This window comes from Opisthorchis viverrini, assembly GCF_000715545.1.
Source record: "Opisthorchis viverrini unplaced genomic scaffold opera_v5_362, whole genome shotgun sequence".
In the NCBI taxonomy this organism is placed as follows: domain Eukaryota; kingdom Metazoa; phylum Platyhelminthes; class Trematoda; order Opisthorchiida; family Opisthorchiidae; genus Opisthorchis; species Opisthorchis viverrini.
The window spans coordinates 42,694-68,691 of record NW_008752013.1 but is presented as its reverse complement, the minus strand read 5'-3'; the positions used below and the strand labels follow the sequence as shown (position 1 = coordinate 68,691).

General features: G+C 46.9%; 1 protein-coding gene across 1 annotated transcript; it reads left to right on the top strand.

The window, feature by feature from the left end:
- Positions 1–733: 733 nt before the first annotated feature.
- T265_10322 (hypothetical protein) lies at positions 734–23,905 on the top strand (the record flags this gene model as incomplete). Its single annotated transcript, XM_009176658.1, has 8 exons — positions 734–952; positions 8,957–9,211; positions 10,917–11,171; positions 14,501–14,608; positions 14,705–14,931; positions 16,410–16,510; positions 16,978–17,219; positions 23,690–23,905. The coding sequence occupies 8 exons, from the start codon at positions 734–736 to the stop codon at positions 23,903–23,905; spliced, it is 1,623 nt and encodes a 540-aa protein (XP_009174922.1).
- Positions 23,906–25,998: the final 2,093 nt, after the last annotated feature.

The window sequence follows — 25,998 nt, the reverse complement described above, 5'->3', positions numbered from 1 at the left end:
ATACGGTGTCTGTCAGTTTGATTTATATGTAAGTATTGGTGATGTACAACCTCGCTTACTGGGCTTCGACTCATGAGCTTCGTCTCTGTTTTCCATCTGCAGAAATATTGGACACCTGCCTTCGGAGAATCATTGTCCCTGGTTCTTCCATAGCATGTATACTACATACTTGGCGACCACGCTAGGATGGTTACCACACACTAGTGGACCTACCACAAAGATTCTGGCTCTAATTGTCTGCATACGGGCCTCAGAGCTAGCACTTTGCTCACTCACACACGGTAGATGCAGCCCCAGACACAGCAACCTCAGCACACGCTCACCAGCCTGACGCACCACGCCACTAGCACCGGCCGGTTCACGTAGGCCATGATACACCTGGGGCGGTGTTATTCAAAAAGTAGGCCAGTGTAGTATACGATGTCTGTCAGTTTGATTGATTTATATGTAAGTACTGGTGATGTACAATCTTGCTTACTGGGCTTCGGCTCATGAACTTTGTCTCTGTTTTCCGTCCACAGAAATTGTCGTGAACACCTGCCTTTGAGAATCACTGCCCCCTGGTGCTTCCATAGCATGCATACCACGGGAGTGACTGCGTCATTTGTGAGCAGATCATCGTCTGTTCCTGACCAGTTTGAACATCCGACATAAACACACATCGATTTACTTGGAGGCCACCTACCACAAGACAGTCATGGTCTCGTTTGGACCATGTGGCTATTGTTTACCGATGAAGAGCCTGAATTACGGATTGTCATTACTTGACTCTGGTCACGCCATCGTGCGGGCCTGGTTAGGACATCGTTTTCCATCGACATTACGCATGCCAAAGAAGAGCAGCTCCGTTAATCAAATTGGACAAGTTTCAGTAGTTGAAGAGCTTCGAGCAGATCTGGCTAGAAAGCTACTGGAAGCACACAGTTATGCGGATGACGAAAAATGCTTGGAGGTTTGCGGGAAGCGATTTAAAGAAGCAATGCTCACAGCTTTCATAACTGTTTGTCAGCCAATCTGACTCGACTAAATGAACCATGGATATCGTTGAGATCAGCCGATCTTGTTGCTGCCAGAAAGGTCATACCAACAACTAGCGACTACGATGGCGCGCGCAGATCCCCCAAAAACCGGACAACCAGGAGCTTAGAGAATGGCAGAGAACGCTGATAGATTTCGAAGGCTTTCGCTGCAGGCAACAACCATGCCATGTTTCAACTGATTTGATCGATCGGCCAAAGGAAGGCGGGTGTCGGTGAAACACTATGCGAAAAAGACGGAACGACAATTCACTCTCCCAATCATTGTTTTGAGCGGGGAGCTGGGCACTTCGAAAACAGTTCAGTTGGTCTTCTTTAGCACAACCGCTGGAAGAACCCAACAAACCTGAATGGAACGTCGACACCAACCCACCATCAGCAACCGAAATCTAGCCTGAAATATCGATCCTGAAGTGCTACAAGACACCTGACTCGGTTGGTCTGATGGTTGTGAGTTCCTAGTGAACAGTCTGAGAACCAAACATAATACCACCCGAATGGGGCTCCCCGATCGTCACTTCGGTTTTTAAAAAAGGCGCCAAAAATAAGGTATGAGCCTGATATCCGTCACATCTGAGGTGATCTGGCATTATTCTGCGCAGGTTGATAGATTATCGGGAGAGACAGATTCGTGAGAATCAAGCTGGGTTTCGCGCTGATCGAGGATGCATCGACCATATGTTTACCTTGAGACTAATTCTTGAACAACGTCACTCCTTCAGACATCCCACGTTATTCGTTTTTATTGATTTGAAAGCTGCTTTCGATTCTGTGGATCATCAGCAAATTTGGCAGTGTCTGGCGACCAAAGGTGTCCCTTCCAAATTTACACCCCTTATGAGGGCAGTGTATGTAAACTCTTGTGGACTCGTACGATTATACGGGAAGCTTTCACCTCAGTCCAGCACATCTTGGTATGAGACAAGGCTGCCCTATCTCCTGTCTATCACTATCACCTTTCGTCCTCAACTTTGTCATTGATATGCTCCTTGAAATTTCTCTGGCTGTCTCTGAAACCTCGTGAGTCAATACACTCCTGGGACGTTCATTCACAGACATTGAGTATGCAGACGATATTGCTCTCCTTGGTTCAGATCCTTCCCATACGCAGACGGTTTTAAATAACCTAAATAACTCTACCGCACGATTTGGCATGCGCTTCCCACCTGCAAAGTGTAGAGTGCTGCTACAAGACTGGGCTGGATTGAACCCTCATCTCATGCTTGCAGGCGAGCCAATCGACGTGGTAGATAAATTCGTTTACTTGGGCAGCTGCATAAGCTCCGATGAACTGGCTGGAGATGAGATCACTTCTTGATTCGGAAAGGCCAGGGTAGATTTTGCGAACCTCCGACATCTATGGCACCGACGTAGCGTGAGTTTGTCTGTCAAGGGCAGAGTTTGCACTGCAGCTGTGGGCTCTATACTGCTTTAAGAGTCAAAGCAGTGCAGAGGACATACGGAAGATGTCAGGGTTTGACGGTGTCTCCCGAAGCATTGGTCAGATCTGGTGGATTAGTAATGCAGAAGTACGCCAGATTGTTCTAGGAAGAAAGAACTCTCCCGCAATAGATGGATTACTCCCGATCCATCGTTTACACTGGTTAGAACATGTATTCCGTATGCCAGAAAACAATCTGTCTCTCAGGACTCTTTTCTAAAACGTCCTGAGGAGAAGCTACCAAGAGGCAGACAGTGTATGGCCTCGCTAAGAACTACGAAAACACTAACCAGTAAACTCAACCGGGTTGGCAACGACGGCCTTTCTGGATGAGACCCCCTGACTCGTCTCACTAATGATTAGTGATATTGACAGAAATGGCTCAGTGGTGCTTGTTCATCGAAGCTGTCGCATTCAGTGAGTAACTACCCGATTCCCGAACAAACTGATTATGCCATCGCCTCTAAAGATTGGCTATATATCCCACACTTTCCCGTTTTCCGGTGACAAACTATAGCAACGGGAACGAATATGCCTATGGCACATGGTTTATAGCTAATAAATTGAATTGATTGATTGTCTTGCCTGCTTCATTGTGCGAACATAGAAGCCAGCTGAGTTAAATATTGGGTCCTATTCTTTCGGCCGAGCAGAGGTCGCCTTGTTGCTGATTGGGCAAGTGGTCCGATCTTCTGGCTGATCAGTTTCCGATTAGGTTTCTTCGTCGTAGCGGTGCCTAATTGCGATAAGACGGTTTTGATGCAGGACAGCACCAAATGCACCCAAACGTTCCGTAACGTCCTGCACTCCATTTTGCCATGTCATTCCGCCCATCTCTAGGTTTCCAGGACTGTGAATTAGGCACGGAGGACAGCACAATAATTCTGCATGCGTAACACGGCCCAACCACAGAATTGGGATCCCCTGTGGCTAGGAATTCCACTAGTGTATGCAAACACAATAAACTTGGAACCATGTAAGCGTAGAAACCTCGCGTCGAGTGAACGATACGGGCATAGGCTGTTTATGAATAGATCCTGTTCAGCTACTTGTAGAGCGGATCATCCGATCACCTTACCGGAAATAGCCGAATAAGCTCAAGATAGCCCCGAAGTTAAGGGGCGAAGCTACTAACCTGAAGGGGTCGACCTCCTCTGTTCAGGCTTGGTCGGTCTGTTAGTTTCCCATCCGTCGTGTTTCTTTCGATTTACATGGGAATTATGAAGTGAAAGGGTGCCACAGCTGAGCGATTTTCTACCGACAAACACGCAGCAGTTCTTTCCCGAAAACGGTGCTCACATTGGCAATGATCAGTTAAATCTTTTTGTCCTACTACCAATTCCAATGTAGAACGTCCCTGGTCACATACTTTCCTTGCACGTGCGAAAGGCTTGTGAACGACCACCGTTCGTAGATATCCGTGATTTGAGACACAAACAGCCTGACCGTCCCCACGCAGTTGATGAACACAGTGAAGTGTACCTGTCGCTGTTGAGTTTAACTTGCCCAGTGTGCGGCAAAATCTAGTCTTTTTGTTACTGGACTTTCAAGAAACAGTCCCGACATATGTCAATCAGGGCTGTGAGCATTATTGGTCGCTCAACCTCAATGTTGAGCTAGCTACAGTGTACGTATTGCTCCAATCTCTCACTGGATTATCGACAGCTGATGTTTTTACTCTCTGTAGGGCAGTTTTACGGGGTCTCCGTGGAATGCGTATTGAGTATCTTTATAAACAGGCAATTTTCATTTCCTTTTCAGCCGGTTCCATGTAGAGTCGGCTTTGTTATGTTCCACCATCTGGTTCCTCGTACCTTATCTCTTCTACCATTTCGTTCCTACGTCACTAATGCGACCCAAAGAACATCTTACGACATTGTCGTTGTCGGCGGTGGGATGGTTGGGTTCGGGCTTGCTGCCCTAGCTGGTATGGGCACGCATTTTATACAAATTCGTTCCAGCTGCCTCACCGTTACTTTCTAACAAACGCATCCTGTTGCTTGAAGGCTCCCCACTCAAGCCGTATCAGGCGAAGGAGGCATTTGAATCTCGGACAGTTGCCCTGAACTGCGCCTCGCTGCAGATGCTCACAAGTTTGACCCTAATTCAGCTACAGTAATTCACCTACGAATTCTAGAGTTAGGGGCATGGAGTTTTATCCAGTCAAAACGTGCACAACCCGTGAAGAAAATGAAAGTGAGTGAATTTATTTGGAATTAATCAGCTCATACTGCCGCAGTACACTTTTCGTCCTTTCTCACTTTTTTCCCAATTCAACGAAACACCGGCTTTGCCATAGGTTTAAAGTACACCAACACTCGAACAGAGGCCTTAGGTTTGTGAACTCAGTGTTATAGTTGCCTGTGCTTTTTATGAGTGCCATGTTTTTGAGTGTTTGCCTGAGGGTTCTGTGTGGTTTCAGGAATCTTCACGCTCCGTCTTGATTATTTCTTGTTCCTCACATCCAGATGGATATATGCAGGGGTCAACTCTTCTATATATACTCGTCTAAAGTGGGTGATACTTTCCTGAGTCCTCAAATATACGGTCTCCCGGAAGAACGTTTCCCCCACGAACTAGGAACAGTTCCGTACAGTCATGTGAGATTTGGTCTGGAATCGATACCTGAGGTACGCCAGTTGGTCTTAGGAAGAGCGAACTCTCCCGCAATAGATGCTTCATAGGTTACGCTGGTTAGGGCATGTACTCCGCATGCCAGAAGACTACCTACCTGCCTCGCAGAGCTCTTTTCGCCAACCCCTGTGTTGAGTGGAAGCGACCGAGAAGTGCACGGTGTATAACCTGGTAATGAAGTACGAAAACACCAACCAATGAACTTAGTCGGGTCGACAACTGCCGCCTCCCTGGATGGAGACCCCGGGACTCAAATCACCAATGGTTAGTGAAATTGGCGGAAATGACCCAATCGCACAGTCAGCGGCGCTCATGCATCGAAGCTATTGCCTTCAATGCGTAGCTACCAAAATTCCGAACAAACTGAACATGCTTTCGCTCCCAAGGCTTGGTTGTACGTTCCACATTCCCGTCTTCCGGTGATGGAAACTGTAGTAGCTGGAACCAGTGTGTTTACGGCACATGGTTTATAGCTGATAAACTGAACTTAATTGATGCTTTTAGACTGCAGTAGGTGGCCTCCATATGCAAATTGTATTTAACTCACTAGTCGGGCTTTTTACATTTCGGGACTTTGTACACCTTCGATGAATCACGTTGTCCGGATGCCTAGGGACCTCAAAACATGATTTCCATCTGCTTTAGACCGCTTTAGTCGAGGGTCCACGGGAAATGGTGAAACTAGCATCTCCTGGACAGACTTATACGTCATTAAGGATTTTGAATGGGAGCGGTCCCTTCAAAGTACTGGATCTCACGTCACCTATGCTTTACCTGTACTTTACTCGGCTATTGCACACTAGAAGTCATTCCTCGAACGTAAATATTTTACCGGATGTCCTTCCTCCCGAAGATACCATCAAGAACTATCTTCTACTGATACAACCGTTTCATTTGGAGCGAACACCCATCGGGGCTATTTTGGACTTCTCCCTTGACGGTCCGCTGTTCTTTGTGGATGGACCGATGGGCAAAGTAGTGTTTTCTGAGAATTCGTTTTTCCTGTCTGGAGACTTTGCCACCAAGAGAAATCAGATTTCCTGAAGCATGCCCCAATGGCAAATTCCATTTCAGGATAGCCCTTGGTATATCGGTCTTTTCTAATGGTTTTTAGAGGATGATAGGTGTGCTTCAATGAGGTACCTAAAATTGATCTCTCCTGAGGTGGCCCACCCGGGAGGACAGCGACTTTTTCCCTTGGCAATTTGGTCGTTCCAAGAGAATGTCACCTCCTTAGAAAAAACAATTTCGTTTTGTTTCTCCAAGGCATCAAACCATTATTCCAGTAACTAGAATACCTCTGATTAACCCGTCTGATTTGACCCGACAAATTATGAGAACAGACGCGAAAGTAAGCATGTCCGGTTTTAGTTCCTCGGTGCCAGCTATCAACAATCTAACGGTGTCTCTACAAGGCATGCTTTGGTCCAATACTGGTCGATATTTTTTGGATAGCTTGAGGAATCGTCGAAAGTTGATGTTCAACAAGTACTCGTATGTACAAGGTATTTGGATGATATTTTGCTCATCACAAACAGTGAGAGATAGGCTGACGCCCATAGCAGTATGGGGGCGAGATGGTTCAAGTGGTTAGAGCGCGAATTTACTGACCGGAAGGTCCGTGGTTCGAACCCGATCCCTGCTTCTCGACTTCCCCTGTCTAGGCTTGGGCAACCTGGCAGTATTCCAGCCCTCGTGCTTCCTCCGGGTGGCATGGCAGCTAGGCACCGAAGGGGTGTTACAGCTGAACGGTCTGAAACAGGTTTTCCTCCCGGTGAGACAACGCTGCAAACAATAAGCGTTTGCGCTGTGGGCGCATAAATGTCCTTTGTTGGGGGAGACAGGGCGGTGCTACACTTCATTCCCACACTCTCGCTGGTGTAGAGGTTCACAACCAGATTTCCACAAGGCTGTCTTCCCTCCGTCCTGTTCATTTGTCATCTGTGCCACCATGGCACGCAAACTTTAGAAGATCGTCTTCGCATCAAAGTCATATCTGAAGAAAGGCCAATGAAATCGGACTTTGGACAACCCTGCCTTGTTGGTTGACGGCCATCAGACCACATAGTCTTTTCCAGATAGGATGTCGAATGTTTTGGAATGCGTTTTGCGCCCTTTAAGTACTTTCTGTCGTCAGAATTTTCCGTCTGCATTCGTTCTTTTGAAATTTCTTGTAAAAAGCATAGGTTTCGATAGATACTCTTGTTTGTACACAAGATGGCTCAGTGATTAGAGCACAAATTTACTGACCGGAAAGTTCGGGGTTCGAATCCGATTTCTGCCTCTTGTCTTCCCCTGTTTAGCCCTGGGCAACCTGGCAGTATTTCAGCCCTCGTGCTTCCTTCGGGTGGCATGGCAGCATAGCACGGCCATTGTCTTCACCATCAGTGTTTCAGTACAATCCATCTGTAGTGTTTTCGAAGAACACCTTCCTGTGAAGACCCAATGCCTACCAGGGTCAAGCATCCAGTCAACTCTTGATGTGCCGAAAACTGCCATGCCACATCCTGGTAGGTGTGTGAGTGACTGTGAGAATAACGGACACACCCTTTCATACTACAAACCGGCGCTTGAGTAGGGCGAGCGTTGAGTTGAATTTCCAGAGTTGTGTTAAAATCTTCATCACTATGCGAATGGGGTTCAAGGAGGGCAGAAGACCGATCATAAACAAGCTTTATCCTTCCACAAAAATGGCGCTAAGCCGCGTTAGATGCGCCTAGTGCTTGCGGACGAGGAGTGTCTTCCCGAACGCGCTCGCTTTAAGCGACTTATTTTGATCGATTTTTCCTTTTCCTACCCTGTAAGCTGCATTTATCCCCTGGATGACCCGGGAGTGCAAGCCACGGGTTGATATTGACACATGAAGAGCGGGCTGTCAAGATATATAAGCTGACTTTTACGCATGTGTGAAAGAAAAACAAACCAACTACTCGATTCGCTAACGCAGTGATAGCGGCTTTCAACACTGTAAAATTAGTCTTTGTAAGGTCCAGAAAAGTGGTCTGGTTTTTATGCAAAGTGACATACAAGGGAGAGCATATGCTATTAGGGATGATATCGTAAGATAGTGCGTTCCTCTGCACTGTCTTCTGCTTTGGCTCTGCTCTTTCCAGAGTTCGAGACAGCTTAGTGGTTACGGCGCAAACTTGTTGACCGGAAGGTCCGGGTTTGAACCCAACTTCAGCATCTCAACTGCCTTGGACCAGACTTGAGCATTGTTCAGCTGTAGTACCCTTTCGGTGCTTAACTGCCATGCCACCAGAAGAAAGCACGAGGGCTGGGATACTGTTAGGGGAAGTCGAGAGGCAGAGTTCGGGTTCGGCGAACGAACTTTCTGGTCAGTAAATTTGCGCTCTAACCTTTGAGCCATCTCGCCTGGCACTATGTCAACTCTCGAACGTCCTTCGGGCGGTACGGCAGCTAGGCACCGAAAGTCTGAACCATTTACTCTTATCCAGTTGCCGTATGCTGTCTACGGGTTGGCGGTTTAACTGGTTTCCTGCCCAAAACCTCGTGCCAACATCTACATCCTGACTTTTTCAAAATCCTGAACCCCTCAAGGCCCAAATCAACATACTCGCGGGAAAGTCACATTGATTATCATCTGGTTTACTTGGTCGCTGCACACTTTTACCCACAGGTTGTCCCTGACCGACGGACAATGCTCGGTGCTTGTGCTTTTTTCGCTACGACCCCAACGCACCTTGTCACTGTTTTAATGTAGTAGGGCACCGATCTCAACGATCTCAAACACACACCACCTATTTTGCCCAGTTGATTTTTTTTAAAATTTGCTCTCTAGCCACCTTCTTCCAACTTCATACTCTCCATCCATCTTCTCCAGGTTTGGGAGGACCAGTGTGACGCATTCCTAACTTTTGAACGGGACCCACTCGCCTACGTTGTGGAAAACAGTCTGGTTGTTGAATCTTTGCGAAGGGCCGCGGTGGAGAACTCAGACAACTTGACTGTGATGTACGACACTCAAGCGAGGAACATTCAGCTTCCCTCTGTCGACCAATTGGATCAGCTTGTGCAACTCGAGGCTCACGTGTTGAACTCCAGCGACCCACCGTTGCTTTTGGAGACTTCCCTGTTGGTGCGTTTTGGTAACCTTATTGTTTGCCTCCTTGTCCCCCTGTTGGTTGACGATTGATCGTTCAGCTGTAACACCCACTCGGTACCTAGCTGCCATGCCACCTGGCGGAAGCGCAAGGGCTGAGATTCCGCCAGCTTTTCCAAGCCCATATAGAGAGGTATTCGAAATACCGGGGTTAGGTTCGAACCACAAACCTTCTGGCCAGTAACTTCGCGTCTCCACCTCACACAGAGAGCGGTTGATTTAATTCCATTTTTCGCTATACACCTGGTCCCATCCGAAGACTGACCTCCAGCAAGAGTCCTGTTCATGAAAAGAGAGAACTCATCAAATCCGGGGGTGTTGAGCTCCTCACAAAGTGTCACAGTTAATCTTTGGTTGAAATGTGCATACCCATGTGTTCCCAAAAAAAACTCATCCATTCCAGCGCAACTATTGCATAAACTTTTATAACCTTTCCTTTTTGTATAGGCCGAATGTTACAGTTATCTCGTCAAATTGCAAGCTTTTCGTGTTGAATCAGGTTAATGGTATTCCTATTTTAGTGAGGCCACTGGAAGCCTCATATCACCAAAAAAGCAATAATGCGGACGAGGAGTGTCTTCCCGAACGCGCTCGCTTTAAGCGACTTATTTTGATCGATTTTTCCTTTTCCTACCCTGTAAGCTGCATTTATCCCCTGGATGACCCGGGAGTGCAAGCCACGGGTTGATGTTGACACATGAAGAGCGGGCTGTCAAGATATATAAGCTGACTTTTACGCATGTGTGAAAGAAAAACAAACCAACTACTCGATTCGCTAACGCAGTGGTAGCGGCTTTCAACACTGTAAAATTAGTCTTTGTAAGGTCCAGAAAAGTGGTCTGGTTTTTATGCAAAGTGACATACAAGGGAGAGCATATGCTATTAGGGATGATATCGTAAGATAGTGCGTTCCTCTGCACTGTCTTCTGCTTTGGCTCTGCTCTTTCCAGAGTTCGAGACAGCTTAGTGGTTACGGCGCAAACTTGTTGACCGGAAGGTCCGGGTTTGAACCCAACTTCAGCATCTCAACTGCCTTGGACCAGACTTGAGCATTGTTCAGCTGTAGTACCCTTTCGGTGCTTAACTGCCATGCCACCAGAAGAAAGCACGAGGGCTGGGATACTGTTAGGGGAAGTCGAGAGGCAGAGTTCGGGTTCGGACCACGAACTTTCTGGTCAGTAAATTTGCGCTCTAACCTTTGAGCCATCTCGCCTGGCACTATGTCAACTCTCGAACGTCCTTCGGGCGGTACGGCAGCTAGGCACCGAAAGTCTGAACCATTTACTCTTATCCGGTTGCCGTATGCTGTCTACGGGTTAGCGGTTTAACTGGCTTCCTACCCAAAACTTCATGCCGACATCTACATCCTGACTTTTTCAAAATCTTGAACCCTTCAAGGCCCAATTCAACACACTCGCGGGAAAGTCACATTGATTATCATCTGGTTTACTTGGTCGCTGCACGCTTTTACCCACAGGTTGTCCCTGACCGACGGACAATGCTCGGTGCTTGTGCTTTTTTCGCTACGACCCCAATGCATGTTGTCACTGTTTTGATGTAGTAGGGCACCGATCTCAACGATCTCAAACACACACCACCTATTTTGCCCAGTTGATTTTTTTTTAAATTTGCTCTCTAGCCACCTTCTTCCAACTTCATACTCTCCATCCATCTTCTCCAGGTTTGGGAGGACCAGTGTGACGCATTCCTAACTTTTGAACGGGACCCACTCGCCTACGTTGTGGAAAACAGTCTGGTTGTTGAATCTTTGCGAAGGGCCGCGGTGGAGAACTCAGACAACTTGACTGTGATGTACGACACTCAAGCGAGGAACATTCAGCTTCCCTCTGTCGACCAATTGGATCAGCTTGTGCAACTCGAGGCTCACGTGTTGAACTCCAGCGACCCACCGTTGCTTTTGGAGACTTCCCTGTTGGTGCGTTTTGGCAACCTTATTGTTTGCCTCCTTGTCCCCCTGTTGGTTGACGATTGATCGTTCAGCTGTAACACCCACTCGGTACCTAGCTGCCATGCCACCTGGCGGAAGCGCAAGGGCTGAGATTCCGCCAGCTTTTCCAAGCCCATATAGAGAGGTATTCGAAATACCGGGGTTAGGTTCGAACCACAGACCTTCTGGCCAGTAACTTCGCGTCTCCACCTCACACAGAGAGCATTTAATTTAATTCCATTTTTCGCTATACACCTGGTCCCATCCGAAGACTGACCTCCAGCAAGAGTCCTGTTCATGAAAAGAGAGAACAAATCCGGGGCGGGGGTGTTGAGCTCCTCACAAAGTGTCACAGTTAATCTTTGGTTGAAATGTGCATACCCATGTGTTCCCAAAAAAAACTCATCAATTCCAGCGCAACTATTGCATAAACTTTTATAACCTTTCTTTTTTGTATAGGCCGAATGTTGCAGATATCTCGTCAAATTGCAAGCTTTTCGTGTTGAATCAGGTTAATGGTATTCCTATTTTAGTGAGGCCACTGGAAGCCTCATATCACCAAAAAAGCAATAATAAACTTTGTAGTCCCACTAGTGGACTGTGTCGCATTCGTATCACATTGACTGGAATGGCCTATTTGCTGAGTTCATTCTATTAGCTGACAGTTGTCTAGTTTGATATCATCATCACCTCATCAGTGACCCGGGAAAGGTACTCACTCCGTCTGTGGTGCAATACCAACTCTATATCCGATATGATGTGATAGCCTTTTTTGGAAGCAGCTCCACGGCAGTTTAGTCCTACCTTTCTCATTGATCTCATGTGTTAGCACCATCTTGAAGATTGGCATACTCTGGCGCCATAGCTGACAGGTAGTTAGATCCCCTAAATCACCGCATGTGCCTGTAACTTCTGTATCGAACGTGATACTACTATCATGACAGCCAATTCACCGTCAGTCAACCACATAAAATTTGACACCCCGCGTCGGCCACTGATACGCAATGATATAGCAATTCATGACATGGGATTCAGAGCCCCGTTGCTAATGTGTCAAGTCATTGCAAGGTTATAATTGCAAGTGCTTGAACTAAGTTTCCATCCTGAGTTGGCAGTTATCCGGTTTTCACTTCGACGACGCCTGTCCGTTTCCGGACAAGGATACCTGTAAGGTGCGAGCCAAATTTCTTCACCTCGTGGCATATCATCCTCTAGTGGAGACAGATGTACACTCTGTGGGTGAATAGTACTCAGTATCCAATAATGTGCTTTTCGTTTTCCGTCTCCATTTTAGGTCGGAGCTGACGGGATAAGGTCGACTGTTAGGGAGGTGGCTGGACTGAAAACAATTAGTTGGGACCATGGCCAGAGTGCGGTGGTTGCCACTCTCTGTATGGGCCAAGTAAGTTTTGCATGGTGATTTCAACGATAGATTTCCCGTTGTCCGTTGCTGAGTCGTGGAACACTGCATGTTTCCAGAACTGTCCCGTACGCCTGTACATATCTAACTCCAAAAATCATGCAACTACAAAACGGCCGGTTCAAATATCGGAGGCAACCGGTCGTCGGCCATGTCTGTCCGGTCTCAGAGGGACTTTGGATTTCGTCAACTCGATTCGGCATTTCAGTATTTCAAGCCACCGAAGTTTCCCATGTGTTCACAAACTGTTAGAAACAATGAATTACATATCTGATTGCATTCGGAGTTGAAACGCGCGAGACGGACGTTAAAAAGATCCGTCTCTGAATGGGGGATGAATGGATCCCGAGAAGGGCCATATTAATGGTTAGAGACATTATCAGACATGGTCCAGTGGCGCCCTTAATGGCGCTCATGCATCCAAGCTATCGCCTTCAATGCATAGCTCCCCTTTCAATCCCCCCACTTAACAGTCCACCTACAGTGCTGTATTTACGCACTAATTTATCAGCTCCCGCCTCCAATGCTCAGCTACCTACCCCGAATCATCGGCAGCCCTTTATGGAGACAAAGGAAAATTATTACAACTGTATTTATAGGGTAGTCACAGAGTGTTCCACAAGGTCGTGCTAGAATCACTGTGAGGGGCGAGAAGCGTCGAGTCAAAGATGCTCGATCCGGATAGGTTGGCATTCTGACCAATCAGAGCATGCCTTCGTTTGGTCCATGTCCTGCACGTGACACATCCGTTCAAACGATTGTGATTTTCAGTTATTAGGGATGACTGGCCTCCGTACACGTAGGCTCCTTTGCTGTCTTCCGTATTCGTGAGCAAACTGGAATGTCAGCTTTCACAATCATCAGGTGTAGCCTTTTCAAACTTTATATCGATGACATTTTTGGTGATTTCATGCGGTCTGACCGGTCCACCTCGGTTGTAAATAAGCTGATTTCACATAAACTAACCTGACCTAGGATTGGCCACATCCCCAGATTCAGCCAATGTGAATAGCATTTTTCAAGGTGGGACGTGCAAGGGGGACAAATAAATCTTCACACCCGGATGAATTTACTTCTTTTGGTGTAATTGTTCCGTGTCTGCTTCGCACCTAAATCACTGCAAAAGACAGAACAGGAGAACAGGTTCTCACCTCTGGCGTATCTTTTTCTCTTGTATTGGTTCGCGGTCCAAGGCTTCCGAATGTCCGCTCCTCACAAATTCTCCTGTGCCACTTAGGAAGAGGAGACCAAGCTTATTGTTTACGGCTGGAAGAAAGACGAAATCATTGAGCCTTATCTCCTTCTGGAACCAGCCGGACGACAAAACAGAACTAGCAGTGACAATCTACCGACTCGCTTACGATTTAAGTTCTAATTAGGAGTCCTCAGATACACATTAGTCAAAAGTCTCTAAGTTCTAATTAGGAGTCCTCAGATACACGTTAGTCCTTCTGTGACTCCGTTTGGATATCACTGAACCTAGGAGGAGCCACACTCGCGTGATCACTGTACAGAAGCGATAGACTTGTTATGAGTGCGCCCAAACTGCGGATCGTTCGACGAGCAACCCCTATGCCACCTCGAAGACAAAGCTGCCGTGCTAGACATCCTGGTTTTGGGGCAGAAGTTTGTGCCAGGTGGATAAGCTCCCTAACCGGTCAGCCTCATGCTGTCATCATTTTGCTTCCAATTCTGTTGTCCGATTTTACTTCTACGGGTAAAATTGAATCCATCTGTTTCCGAATTAATTCATTTCCAGAATCATGAGCCATTCACCGCCTGGCAACGATTCCTAACCACTGGACCGATCGCTCTCCTACCGGTAGGTTCATAACAGATGTGTCTGTCTTCTGTCTCATCAAGCACATCAGCATAATACTGTTTCTCTTATTCGCAGCTTTCTGACAAGCATTCCTGTCTCATTTGGAGTACAACCTCTGCCGAAGCAGGACGCCTGACTTCCTTGAATGACGCGGAATTTGTCTGGGAAGTGAACAATGCACTGGTGAGTGAAATCAGACGTCGAATAAGGAAAGGATTCACTTGTTTTGAGAAGAAAACAACGGATCGCTTTAACGTTTCCTCATGTCCTTTTTCTCAGACTCGCCCTAACCCACCACCTACCGGTGAGATGCTTGCCTTGTCCCGACTTGGCAAAGCCTTAGCAACAGCTGTGGATTACTCACTCGGAAAATCTTCGCCTCTTACCGAAAGCGCCCCGATTCCACCGCAGGTTGAAGGTATTCAACCCAACACCATCAGAGCTCGTTATCCTTTGGGGTTCCAACATGCAGACTTTTACCACGCGCCACGCGTTGCATTGGCAGGGTAAGCTGAATTCCTTTGCGCTGTCTTGTTGTTGTTGTCTGTAACTCTTGTCTTGCTCCTTAGACTGTTGTTCCGCGTGCCCTGCTATACCGAGAAGCAGTAACATGAAACAACCTTCAAAAGGGAACTAGTTGTTACAGCCGCTTTTAGAGCGTGATCGCCGAATCCTTATGGGACGAGAAACGCCGGGCCACTAGTGCCCGATTCTGATTGGCCAGTATTCTGACCAATAGACTTCCTGCTTACTTCGGTCTATGGAATCGCTCAAGCTGAAGCCTGTTTTTTTCCGGGATGGCTATTCAAGACTGATTGTTTATTGACTGAAGTGTTTTCTCTACTACTGCCTGTTAGTGGCCAAACCGCTTGTCTAGACAATTTGACTCAAATGATGTGCACGCGTGTTATGAGGTTCCTTTTCAATGGCGAATTTTATCCTCGGAAAGCATGGATAGATAGCGGTCACTCACAAGATCACGCGTCACAAACACTCAAATCACACGTAGCAATTCCTGTCGCAGTTGCAACCTCAGTCGACACTGCAATTTCCACTCCATTTTTGTGTACGCGGCTACCACCTGTGTCACACACCAGACTATTCATGGTTGTATGAATATGGCTGCCAACCGATGTCAGTGGCGTTCTTGTTGTCAGTTTCTGTCCAGATTGCCTGAGTGAATGTCCGGAGGTGTAGGCACCTCGGAATGATTGTGTTAATCTAGCACTAAGTCCCTCCCCCATCCACTTTTATTCTTTTCTTTACAATAAGGCTTTCAAATAAGTCATGGTTGTACGGCAGTGAAGCATTGGTGTTGAACACTGATGTCATGCTGTCGTTGATGATGATGATGATGACACGCCAGACTTACGAACTTCAACCACGTCAGGTCAAATTGTATTCATGTTCGTGCAATCATCAAACACGGATAGACACCGCTCACACTGCACACAATAAATAGGCATTCAAATCGCTCAACACACACACACGAACAGGACACGAGGTCAACCGAGCTCTACAAGTGTCCACGGCCAACTACGGAACACGTGTAACAGCCATACTACAGAGAAGACACTTTCAGCCTCCGGAACACTCAGCAGTTGTCCTCAAACGATAAGTCACTTTTCGGCTTATTCCTTTCTTGCATTGTATCTAGTTTCACCAAGTGCACATAACTACCGGAACCATTATCAATAATCAGTACTTGTCACCTGATAATCAACCTAATTACGGTACAATCAGAGGGGAATCATGCTGATGTGTGCTCCAGTGTCTATAAGAAAGTTAAGGCCTGAAGGCCGGTTTTCCTGAAAGTTCAATGTCACTGGTGCCCGTTCGTACGACATCTCCTTTTCTTAAGAGGTCCATGAGGTTCTGTAAGGAGTAAAAAGACTTTATGCTTATGATGAGTATTGTCCACAGTGTAAGTTACGTCCATTTTCCACCCTACTTCTATCACCGTTGACAGGGACGCCGCTCACAGAATCTTACCGCTGGCTGGACAGGGAGTTAATCTTGGGTTTGGTGACCTGATGAGTTTGATTCGTTGCCTAGAAGACGCGGTGTCGCAGGGAGCTGATATTGGTAAGTTGTAGATCCTTGTTTTAGGTTACGGCTGTGACATCAGACGTCGATTTAACGTAGGAAGATGCGCGGTGCGTCAGGAAGCTGCAAAAGACGCTCATTTACGTGGGTACATTTTGCGTCTAAGCTGAATGCACATCCCACAGACGCCTGTGATGCACCAGTGTACCCTAGTTGTGCGTTAAAATCTACACTGATTACAACCATGTGCGCACTTTGTAATAAATAGGAGTTGTCTCACCAAATCTCAGCGATAGTCTGTTGTTGGGTAAGTGAGGACTATAAATAAAGGAGACAATGATGTGATATGATTTCCGCGCAACGCTGATGATTCCCAATATGGACGAAGCAGCTGTACAATGCACAGATTGACTTCACTTACAGGACGAAGTATCCTTTAAAAATTACCGTATCTCACATTACCAACAATGTATGTTAATTCTACTCACGGTATTTTCCGTTTCCAGCCAGCCTTCCACATTTGCAGGACTACACAGCTGATCGACAGCGTACAGTGGCAGTCATAGCTGTAACGCTGGAAGTTTTGAATGCACTGTATTCAAGAGACGCTGTCTACTCAAAAGTTTTCGGTACATCCAACAATCTTGGTGCCTACGAAGACTCTCCACTTCTTCGACTTGCCAACAGGTTGGTAGTTGGAATTCGTGGAGCGGGTGTCTCGGCAATTCAGTCTAGTGCCCTCGCCAAAGTGAGTCCTGGGTTGTTGTGAGGACGTCTGCTTATACTCTCCACAGAGGGGTGATTTTCATATCCGATGACCTAAAGCCAGTTTTGTCCCCATAATCCTTCGATCAGTTTGACGGTTCTAGCAACCAAAGGAAACCTCATTTAGATTGATATCTTTTCTAAAATTACTGTTTGCCAGCTTCAGGGGACGTCCAGGGATATTGAACTGGTCTGTAAATCAGAATCGCTTGAACAGCAGACATAGCTTGTCTGGTTCGGGGATCAGAGAATGTACTAGGTATGTCCGAGCACCGTGTGCTGAAGAACACCGTTTCCCACTCCACGCTGTCAGTGAGGGTCCGCCTGGAACAAGCCAAAACGTGACAATACTAGACGCCTAATACCAGTTTGAACGCTGTGGGGATCCGTGCCATCGGAAACCCCACAAGACGCAGCACGCAACCGATCCCCCCGGCAAATTTACTGTCTTTTCCCAACCGGACTGTGCTTCTCTGTTTTTATAAACTGGGCTTGGGTTGTATGACGTCCGCAGGTGATGCTGATATCATGCTCGGCACCTCCCTTCACTGTTGTATAACACCGGTTTTCACTGCACTGTTGTCCTTGATGATGGTGATTCCGTCCAAGCTTTCAAACCTCTCCTTTTGACATTATTACTGATTTCAGAGTAGATCTCACTTGTGGCGTCTTCTCGCACACACACGCTGGTCACATGAACAACATCGCTTTTCCTGTATCTAGTCCTTGAGGCATACAACCAACTGGGAGATAAGGGGACATGGGGATAAACCGGCCATGTCGAAAACTCGTATGGTTCTGTGGATGTTTCAGTATCATTCTTGTGATACTGATGGTTTTGTTTAATACCCCGACGATGCCATTTACATAAACGGAAACGCTATAGTCATCAGTGGGATATAAGTAAACACTCGTGGGCAGGTCTCCTTTCGCCTGACAGTAGGCTGCAAGCCAACCGGATCCTCTTTTCTCTATGAATACGTTGATTATTCACAGAACTATCCAACGAGTTATCCTAGATGGATGCTTTTGTACCGTTAGACGATTCTCTCCGACGGGCTTGATCAGTAGATAGAGCCATGAAAAGATCTCTCAGCTGTAACACCCTTCCGGTGCCCAGCTACCATGCTACCCAAAGGAAGCACAAAGGCTGGGATACTGCCAGATTGCTCGAGCCTAGACAGGGGAAGTCGAGAAACAGAGGTCGGGTTCGAACCACGGACCTTCCGATCAGTAAATTCACACTCTAATCACTTGAGCCGTATCGCCCACAAATAGAGCCCTGACGAACGTACAGCTCTAACAGGACCCACTCCCTGCGGTTGAAAAGATGTGTGGCAAAGACTGCCGTAAAGACTAGCACTCAGAATAGTACCACCTTCTTACGACCCTAGCTCAATCGCTTACTTCACTGAATATTTTGCTTCAACTAGTTTTCTAGAAAAAAATGCCTTCGACTTTTTTCAAACTCCAAACAACCTATTCTGGTAGGAAACATGTTTTCAACTAATCTTTGTGGCGACGGCAGACAGCTTTGCCGCCACGTACACAGAAGCAACCCTGACAAATAGCATGGGGGTGGACAATCGATAGCACCAGCTTGCTTTGAAGAGAACCATTACACAATATATATATATATATATGCTTGTAGCTATGACCATCCGTGAGATAAGACTGGACGAATGGCGGCTCGGCAGACCCGTCCTCCCTTTTTGAAAACCAGTCACCTCTGGGGATGTCATGCAAGTATGAACCACGTAGGCCCTGGGTCCATCTCCACCCCGACTATCGCCCAGCAGACCTTCAGTCCACATTTTCATTAGTGTGTTTCGTAAAACTGAACTAGTTATCACTGTTAGCGAGTTCCATTACAGGCCTGTAGGGCTTACCTCCGATTTCCTGAAACTCTCGCCATAGTTGTGGTGACACTGAACTTCTAGTCGCCCGTGCGGATCACACTGGGCCATTACGTACCATCATTCAGCTGTAGCACTCTTTCGGTTTCTAACTGCCATGCTACCAGAAGGAAGCACGAGGGCTGGGATGCTGCCAGTTTGCCCAAGCCTAGACGGGGGAAGTCGAGGGGCAGAGGTTGGGTTCGAACCACAGACCTTCCGGTCAGCAAATTCGTGCTCTAACCACTGAGCCATCTAGCCCCCCATGGACGAGGGCTTTGCTAAGGCACACAACTGGGAGGACTGCAGTGTTTACTTATCCCTACTTGCCTAATCGGTGGTCATAAGTATGCAGTTCTCATTTCCGTTTACCAGTTCATGATTCCCTTCTGTGTACCGATCTTTATTTTTAGAACTTTCTAATGCAAGTGGCCGTCCATGGACAGTTCGGATTTGTTGATCCCGAATTGTGCCGATAGCATAAAGCCACTCTGCTTTCTTTCTCCCACCCCTCCGTTCACTTTGCTCATGTTCCCCTGTAAACAAATAAACAGCTTCTAGCATCCTCTTTAGTCTTGTGTGACGGAAGTTAGCTCAAAACGTGCAAGTAAATGTCAACGGTCATGGAGGCGTTTTATCAACTGTTTGGAAATCGTGTTCACCTTATTTCTAGCATGGAAGACTTTTTCGGATGGAACTAATCAACCCCACGTTATTCAAGACGATTCGGGAAATTCTTTTAAGGTTCATGATTGAGTGTTAACATTTACATCACAGTCTCCTTTGCACGACACCCCTCCTTCAGTGCGTCGTCATCGGTTATCCCCCATGTACGACACTACTCATAAGTAATAAATAAAAAGGGTTGCGATTGGCTGTGACCAGCAACAGCCTGATTTCTCGATCCAGTTAACGCAGCCGACTGACATTATTTCGACAGATTACAGACGGATTACTGTTGGAGTTTTAGTCAAATAATCCGGAAGGCGAATAGATCTTAATAACAAAACAGCAATTTTTCAATTCAGTCAGGGCGAAACTAGTGATACGTTGTCCTTGAAAAGGAATTAAAACGATACGGCATATTCGAATTTTAGCTGTTATTTAGTTCACAGAGCTTGGGCACTTTGGTTTCAGCCGTGTTGTTACTCATCGGAGTGACGCTCTCTGTGCGGCACGTACTGCGTGCGATGAAAGCACTAGCGCAAAGTTCCATCAGCCGTTTATAGCCCTGTAAAGTGATTTCATTCGACATTGATCATACGAGTCATGAACCGGACGTTCTTGGCACCGTGTACTAGTGGATAGTGCAACCAACATCAGGTCATCATCGGACGAATAAAGTGGATTCCTCGATCGACATTTCGTTTTGTAAGCTAACTCAGTTTATGCTGAAAAGCCGAGCATTGCACAGCTGCTTGACTCTTATTGAGAGCCGTCATGTATCTTTAGATAGTTTCCTGTCCCGGACAGCAGTTGGAAACTGGACCGACTAGTGCAGCTAAGTTGCATGTAGGTTAGCGCCGCTCAACCCTTTCGAGTTCAACTACTGAACGGAAGGCTCGAATCAGCCCGGAGGTTCGCAAGATGTACATTACCGATGATTCCCAGCAAGGACAAGAACAGCGATGCAGTGCTCCTCGGCTTTTTGGCATAGATCGGCTTTACTTAAAAAAAACGGAGTCTCAATTGAAAAGTTCCAAAATCTCGTGCTGTTGCACCACAAACCGAACAGGCAATCCGTTTGCCAGGTCCGAATATGTGCTGGGAATGTTTCTAGACCCAATGGGATGCCAAGTTGACAGGCATCCCCCCCGCAATTGTCCAGCAGTTCGTTACGTTATCGGTAATTTTATGATCCACAGACTGATGGGGTGATCATTCAACTGTCACACCCTTCCAGTACCTAGCAGGCATGCTAACCGAAAGAACCACGAGGACTGAAATACTGCTGCGGTGTCCAAGCCAAGACAGGCGGATTCGAAATGCCAGATTGAGTTCGAACCGCTGAGTTATCGCGATGGGTTGTTGCAACCGGTCCTCTCTAGCCTGTATGCACGTTTAGTTATCGCGCACCCGCAGTAGGTGCACCTCCCACCGGATATTCGGAACATAGATAAGGCTACTGTTGAACGCACCGAAATGCAGTTATTTTTGGGGTCTTTTCAGTTCCGATCAGTGCGTAGCTTTATGGCGGAACAAGTTGGGACGTGCAAAAAATATGGTCCTTAGGCGACAGAAAACAAAAGAAATAGTGAGAATGGGTTTCAACTGGTTCAACCTTATAAAACGATCGATATTTCCGCAGTCGGTACTCTCGGTAAATCTGAGGTCTTCGTTCACTCCAGTTGAAGACTGCTGACCAACAGGGATGCGACGGTTGTCTGATATTGAGTCTAGTTAAACTGCGTCATCCGTAACGATACATTTTGGACAGTGAAGACCTCCCTCAGATTTTGCGGATGAATTAATGTAGGCGCATCTATCTCCACATAATAACCACAGAAACGCTCCGCCGCAAGATTGAGTTGATGTGATTTTGTTTGAACGAACTATTTCTTGACAAATTGTGGATGGGTTTGCGTCCCAGATGTTGAGGTAGAAAGTACGCGGCTATAGAACTGATGCATGCGCTGGACGAACATGGTTTGGTCTGTACAGATTCAGTCGTTTGATTAGTTTATGGAGAACGATCCGGAGTATTCATGGTTTTGTTCACCGTTGCAGCCGGTGTGGATGATATCGCGCTCTACTCGTGAAATCACGTTTTATTTTGATGAAATTGCCTGGCATTATGGTGGTCACATTGGTTTCAATTCTGTGTCTAGCTAGCAGGAAGCTAAGAGGTTCACAATGCGGACCCCGTCGAAGCTTAGGTTGACTCACTTGGGGCTTGAGTCAGCAATCTAAACAGGAAGGCAACTGGGGCTTCGCGTCAGCAGCTCTAGAACATGGGTCGCCATATTGAGCGTGACTACTCACAATGTAACTTAAGTAGCCACACACTGATACTTGTCAGGAGGCTTTAAAAGTTACATTCCCGTGTGCACCACGGTCTAGCTGGTTCATTCAGAGGTGACTTCTCGGCCATTCTACTGCTGGCCACGAGTAAGAGGGATGCATAGGTCGACCATCTCGCCAACTCTGTTTCGATCTGCCTCCTTGATATCGATCTTGTTTGTTGAACTGAACTATCCGAACAGCTGGAAGGTCGACATATTTTGTTTTCACGTCTATGTATTCTATAGCTCTTACGACAAGGATCGAGAGAGGGAGTAAATGCCCACCCACTTGATGTGAATTTCAGCGTGCAAGGGTCATAGTGTGACCCGCTGTTCGTGCGGGACACTGACATCGGAAGGAAGCCAACGCTGGCATACCCAAAGCTCAGCCTCTGAATGTTCATGTTAGTTTTGACAATGAAACTGGGACATACGAACGTCCAGGTGTCATGTTTCCCATTGGTCAGGTCAGAGGAATCTGCCACACCGAAATGGGTTGAATAGGATTCAGACAAGGATTGCCGGAATGATGTTCAGTCAGGGTTTCAAGTGACTGCGGACTGCGAGCGCTTCAAACTTCGATCAAAACGATACACTGGAAAAAAACAGTTGAAAGAGAAAGGAACTGTTCAGCTGTAGCACCCTTTCGGTGCCTAACTGCCATGCCATCCGAAGGAAGCACGAGGGCTGGGATACTGCCAGGTCACCCAAGCCTAGACAGGGGAAGTCGAGAGGCAGAGGTCGAGTTCGAACCCTTCCAGTCAGTAAATTCGCGCTCTAGCCACTTGAGCCATTTCGCCCTGAGGCGATCTCAGCCCGCTAAGCTGCTCCTAGCAACCAACACCCAAGGTCTTGACATTCCCGGGTGTGTCGAACCAACAATGTTTGCAAAATTCATGCTTCTCTTGGTCTTAATGCGTAGATCTTAATTAATCATTCGGTACTCGCCCAACCACGCAACGGCCGTGTCTCCGCATATGGTGACAAAACGTCTGTAAAGAAGAAACACTTGGATAACTTAAATGCCAGCACAAGTGGACGAACCTTTGAACACATGACTGACTGCACATGTTCTAAATGTCGAGTGACTCGATCACACACCCATCGGTGTGAAGACAAATGATTTATTCAAACTCACTGACTGAATAAACAGTCCGCGAGAGTCGAGCGGTAAAAACGTCCTCTCATCCGCTAAAAAGTACTGAATACGACCTACAGATTTAATTGACCGGCGTAGTGAATGGTGATCGGGTGTGTGGTTTTCACCCGCCATCTACGTGATACCGCTTAACATATAGACAGCCAATTCCTCCCTCGCTGCCAATAAACACAGCAAGGCTGGCTACTTCACTACCAGTAGCCCGTTTACGCTCTTCGGTGACAATCACCTGCAGTTCTACTTAGACGAGATGTGGTAACCTCACACTTGTGACCCAATAACATAGTTACATCGGATAGTCGTGCTAAGGGGTGAATGCCCCTTATCAGGCGGTTCTTGTTTCGTCTTAAGGGTTTGTCTGTTCAGTGTCCTAAAGCCAAAGTTACTCTCCCTCCAGGCTCCCGGACAGACGATTGGACAAATGCAGATGAGACGCCTTATTTGGAAAAATGATAGAGGGCGGACCGAAAAAGACCATCCGTACTTTCATCCTACCCCTTCCCGCACTACTGGATACGAAACCATTGCACAGTTGGTTTGTGCTGTCCAGCAGGCCATCCGGCTAAGGAATGAGAGCATCGTCGCTGATCGGTTTCCGACCGAGAACACGTAGGATCTCGAAGACTCCTATCAACAGTGTGCGAACATCCCACAGTTTGACTGTAGCTGCTGTCATTCCACGCTGCCATGTTATGTTCTGTTGCCCACATACTTTTTGAAAGTGAATAACGGATGAAAAACAGTGCATTTGTCGGTAGACAGGCATGCAAATTACATGTCCGAACATGAGGAATTAGACTTGCTACACTGACGATTCTGAATCACCATCATTTGTTGGCTTGATCAGTATTTGATCGCGGACATACTGCCGGACGCTTACCGGTCCGGCATCAAGACGAGATCCGATTGGTCGAAAGTCTGGACCCAGCAGCCAATCATCACCCAGTATTGGCCAAATGCCGGTTGCCAGTGGCGCATCCAGAACGCGTCAGAAATTCCAGAAAGTTATTACCGGCTACCTATATATACTAAGCGCTGTACAACTGTTCCTGACTTCGTTTGGGGCGTTAATATACCTTGTTCACCTTTGGTGGTTGTTTTTGATGTGAACGCTAGATTGGGAGGCTCAGACCGAGAACCAAGCTGAGAGAAATACCGTTACAGTTCACTACGCTATTTCTACGTCCTGTTTTACCGTCGCGAAGAGACCGGACCGACTTCCTCGTAGCCCGACGATTTGCTAATCCACTGGACTATACTAGAGGGTGCAAATGCAGTACCTGCATCTCTTATCAGGCTTCTCAGAGATAGAAGTCGACAAACGCAGTCTCCCGTCCCTCTTTGTCAAGGTTCGGAACATGTAAGGCATTTTGTCTGTTCGAATGTTGGAATACTCCGGCAATACGCCAAGCATAGCTTTGTTTGATAACTCTAGTCGTCCTTCTGCCGACGTTTGTGTACTCTGGGCAGTATCTCAGCCCACGTTCAATAATGAACGATATAGCTAAGTGCGCATTCATCGATCGTCGTGTGGTGACTTTAGCCGGATGACCTTACTCGCTGAAAATAGCAAGGCGGATGAGAGAAAACACACACGACTACTAAACGCTCCCATTTTCCTCACTCCCTTCTGTCTCACTTACTCGTTCTTCTATGGATACCTAGTTGTGAGCAAGCCGTCCAGGAAACCAGTAAATTGACCTGATGCATGCCGCTTCCAAACTGTGCTCCTGTCTTTATCGCGCGGACTCAACCAAATGACAGATAAACTACTAATATGCACGCTTCAGAGAGACGTACTGTATTCCTAAGACACGTACAGAATACGCACACAGTAACTGAACTTAATAATATATAATCGTTCAGCTGTAGCACCCTTTCGGTGCCTAGCTGTCATGCCATACGAAGGAGGCACGAGGGTTGGGATACTGCCAGGTCGTCCAAGCCTAGACAGGGGAAGTTGAGAGGCAGAGGTCGGGTTCAAACCACGAACCTTCGCTCTCTAACCACCTGGCCCATGTCGCAACTGAACTCACAGCATGTTAACTGTATAAACACGATCGGCCACGAACTACAGCAGATTGAGTCGGATGGTGATGCTGGATCGCTGCTCACCTAGAACCCGTAAACAGCCGGGAATCTCTACCATCCGACTGTCCACTTCCCCAAGAAATCGCACTGACTAAAATGCGAGTTGTTTTCACACGTTTCTCACTTATGCACCAACCGACTGCCGCTGCGATTAGGCGAGACTTTCTGTCTAGGTCTAATTGTCCTCCTATTCATTACGATGAGTGCATACTTTAACATACAAGTAGGGCCCCCTCGGTTCATCAGAGACGCCTGCAGGTGGTCTATTTAGCTTGGACGAAAAACGCACCAATGAGGATTAGCACATTTCGTAAAATCGCTACCGGTGGCCAGGTTCACCTAATGACTGCTGGTCACCCTTGGTTGGTTCAGATCATACTCCCATCCGGTGTATATTTGATGATTAAATTATATTAGGAAACAACCGTATATTGTTGGTAGTGTGAAGAGATTTGGAATTTTTGTGAAGAGTTCATCCTGTAAGTGAAGTCAGTCTATGCTGAACAGCCGGCAAACTACACAGTTGGTTCATCCTTATTTGGAATCATCAACAGTGCATATCTCAAGAAAATCCTAGGGGGTTTCTCTTACGAAGCGAAATTTCCACTAAAAATT